A 2,912-nucleotide genomic window follows, 5' to 3' on the forward strand; every position below is an offset into this window, starting at 1 on the left:
AAATGAGTTGAGGCAATTTAAGGCCACCGAGAGCCACATGTATGTGAAATTATGGGAAATTGGATTCGGTTAGGTGTTTGCTTATTATACATTTTTAGACATTCCAACTGTGGTGGTTGCGTTTAGTAAATGTAGGTTGTGAGTTGGAGTAGGATCTGTGTTGCTTTCTAACAATGCCATATAATTAATTTTGTTTAGCTTGAAATTAGAAAGTGTAAAAACTCAAGTAAAAAATTAGTAATGCCTCATTTGGTGACATAAGTATTAACACAAGGAACAACTTTAGCTTTTTGGCCCCTACTTCCCTACAGTCAAGAAGCTCTCTACAAACTTCAATCGAAAATGGTAAAACCCAAAATTGTATCTTCAATTATGTCCTTAGATCTCTGAATGCACTATTGTTTCGATGTTCTCAATGTCATTTTTGTATTTTCTATGATGATTCATGCTTCAGATCTTTGTTCTTGTTTTCAAATTGTTCTATTTTTGGCTTCCTTTTATTAGATTTTTCAAAATTTATTCTGAATTTTTGTTTATAGAGACAACTGAGGGTTGCAGAACTGTGATTACTATCACTTTCAGTTGATGGATTTTCTTGATTGTAATTATTTCAATGTTTTTGGATGAATTCTTTTCCAAATCTTTTTCATTCACAAAGCATACGGTCACTATTTAGCTCAGGTTTTTATTTAAGTGCTTTTCTGTACATTTGCAAGTTAACACAAGATGATTTTCTTTGTAATAAGAGTTTATGTTATTTTGAGGTTCTAAATATTTAGGATAATGAATTTGTAAGAAACTTTAAACATTGCATCAGTTTGTGTATTTAACATGAATTCTTGTCTGCCATTAAAGGTTTTAGTGTTCTCGTCTTCAAGTTTTTGCCTTACGGGTTTCTTATTCTATGAACTCTTCAACTTGTGTCTTGTTCACCTTCGGATGTAGAGTATTTGCATTTATATACTTTCAGGCATTGTTACAAAACATACCTTCAGGATAAGATAAGATGTATCTTATGCAATGAATAAATGAAAATCTTGTTTGCAACGTCGTCTAAATGATGAGAAAGAACCTTTTAATAGCCATTAGACTTGTTGGTGGAAATGAAGTGTGTGAACCTTGTATATGCTTCTTTATCCTGTATCGGGCATTGTATCTGTGTTCGAGTAAGATAGGTTATTTTTGGCTTATTGTATATGCTTCTTTGTTAAATGATTTTGTTTTTTCATGTGCAGCCTAAGCAAATTCATGAGATCAAGGATTTCCTTCTCACTGCCAGAAGGAAAGATGCTCGCTCGGTAAAAATCAAGAAGAGCAGAGATGTTGTCAAGTTCAAAGTTCGCTGCTCAAAGCATTTGTACACACTTTGTGTGTCCGATGCCGAGAAGGCCGATAAGTTGAAGCAGTCTCTTCCTCCAGGTAAAACCATACCGTTTCTGGACCCTCTTATTTATTTTTTCCGATCGAACCAGCAGTTGTAATGAACAAATGAACTGTTCCAACACTAGATAAATAGCAGAAACAAATTATTGTTCTTGACTGTGTTTCGTGTTTGTCTCGTGTTTACAGGTTTGAGTGTCCAAGACCTGTGAAAATAGGGTTGCTTTAAGTTTATCATCCGATTAGCAGGTGATGAAAGCAAGATTTGATCTTTGGTTTATCGTGTTTCATGCCATTTTGCTGCTTTGAAACTCGAAATTTAGTGTAATGGATTTTGTTGTGAGTTTCTTTAAATGGATATTAGTAGAGCAATTTCATACACTGTTTTTCTTTTTGGTTGTCCTATTTTCTTTATCTATCGTTGGATATGGTTTTCTTAGTCGTATTGAATTGGTTGGAAGATGAAAATTTTATATTATATTTTAAAAAAAATAGAAATGATAATATTATAAATAATTTAATTTTTAAAAATTAAAAAATTTAGATATATTATTTTTTGAGTTGTTCGAAAGTTCTTGAGATGAATATAAATAGTTTGTTGTTCGCAAGTTCTTGAGATGAATATAAATAGTTTATCATGAATGTCGATACGGTAAGGTTCAGATGTGGGAGTCTCCACAGATATGGTGCACAGGTTAAGGAATTTCATCTTGGAAGTGGTGTGATTGTTCAGTCTTATGCGGAGAGAGTGATGGTAGTTAGACAAAACTTGGGTTATAATTGGTCATCCATATATTATGCTAACTATGATCTATCAGGTTACCAGCTGGTGTCACCAATATTAGGCCTCCTCGTTTATAATGCCGACAGTGATCTGAGTTTTGGTAGCCCTTTCGAGCTTGGGATTCTTGCCATTGACAAACCTATTAAAATCGATTTCAGCAATGTTACAAAGGCATCCAACATCACAGGATTATTGCCATTGTGTGCTAGTTTTGAAGGAAATGGAAAATTAACATTGAAGAACCAAGTATCATCCAACGTTTGTGTGGCAAGCAGGCATGGCCAGTTTGGTTTGGTGGTGAAGTCGCCGCAGTCGTTGGCTGTGAGGAAGAAGATGCAATGGAAACTGGTGGTGGGATGCTCATGCTCGGTGGGAGCTGCTTTGGGGGCTTTCCTTTTGGGGTTGCTTTTAGTGGCGATGTTTGTTAAAGTTAAGAAGAAAGCAAGAATGGAGGAGTTGGCGAGGAGAGCATATAAAGAGGAGGCTCTTTAGGTTTCCATGGTTGGACATATAAGGGCTCGAACATCGTCTGCAACTTAACATCATCTTTTAAATGGTAGCTATGGATTCTTTTTCTTTTCCTTTTTCATGTATGATCATTCTTTTTGCAAGGTTGGCTCTATATGACTTCGAAATATAATCGATTCTTATGTTCACTATCTTGGAACATAACAACTATGTTTTTCAAGGACATGTTAAGCTTCACTTCATTTCATTATTCTCTTTTCCATAACTCCCTGGCTCAATG

At 35.0% G+C, this 2,912-nt stretch overlaps 2 protein-coding genes across 2 annotated transcripts; both read left to right on the forward strand.

The window, feature by feature from the left end:
• The first annotated feature begins 281 nt into the window (after positions 1-281).
• LOC120191735 (60S ribosomal protein L38-like) lies at positions 282-1,730 on the forward strand. Its single transcript, XM_039194655.1, has 3 exons — positions 282-345; positions 1,236-1,419; positions 1,570-1,730. The coding sequence occupies exons 1-3, from the start codon at positions 343-345 to the stop codon at positions 1,590-1,592; spliced, it is 210 nt and encodes a 69-aa protein (XP_039050586.1). The 5' UTR covers positions 282-342; the 3' UTR covers positions 1,593-1,730.
• Positions 1,731-2,017: 287 nt separating this feature from the next.
• On the forward strand, positions 2,018-2,656 carry LOC120192092. Its single transcript, XM_039194943.1, has one exon. It carries the CDS (start codon positions 2,018-2,020, stop codon positions 2,654-2,656), a length of 639 nt encoding a protein of 212 aa, XP_039050874.1.
• The last annotated feature ends 256 nt before the right edge of the window (positions 2,657-2,912 follow it).

Source organism: Hibiscus syriacus, unplaced genomic scaffold, assembly GCF_006381635.1.
Source record: "Hibiscus syriacus cultivar Baekdansim isolate YM2019G1 unplaced genomic scaffold, ASM638163v2 tig00116971_pilon, whole genome shotgun sequence".
NCBI classification, from domain to species: Eukaryota; Viridiplantae; Streptophyta; class Magnoliopsida; order Malvales; family Malvaceae; genus Hibiscus; species Hibiscus syriacus.

Excerpts from the sequence above, each read along its gene's own strand:
- LOC120191735 (XM_039194655.1), top strand. Across the intron at positions 1,420-1,569 it reads GAAGCAGTCTCTTCCTCCAG|GTTTGAGTGTCCAAGACCTG; the intron begins GTAAAACCATAC and ends TCGTGTTTACAG.
- LOC120192092 (XM_039194943.1), top strand. The coding sequence starts at position 2,018 with ATGAATGTCGATACGGTAAGGTTCAGATGTGGGAGTCTCCACAGATAT.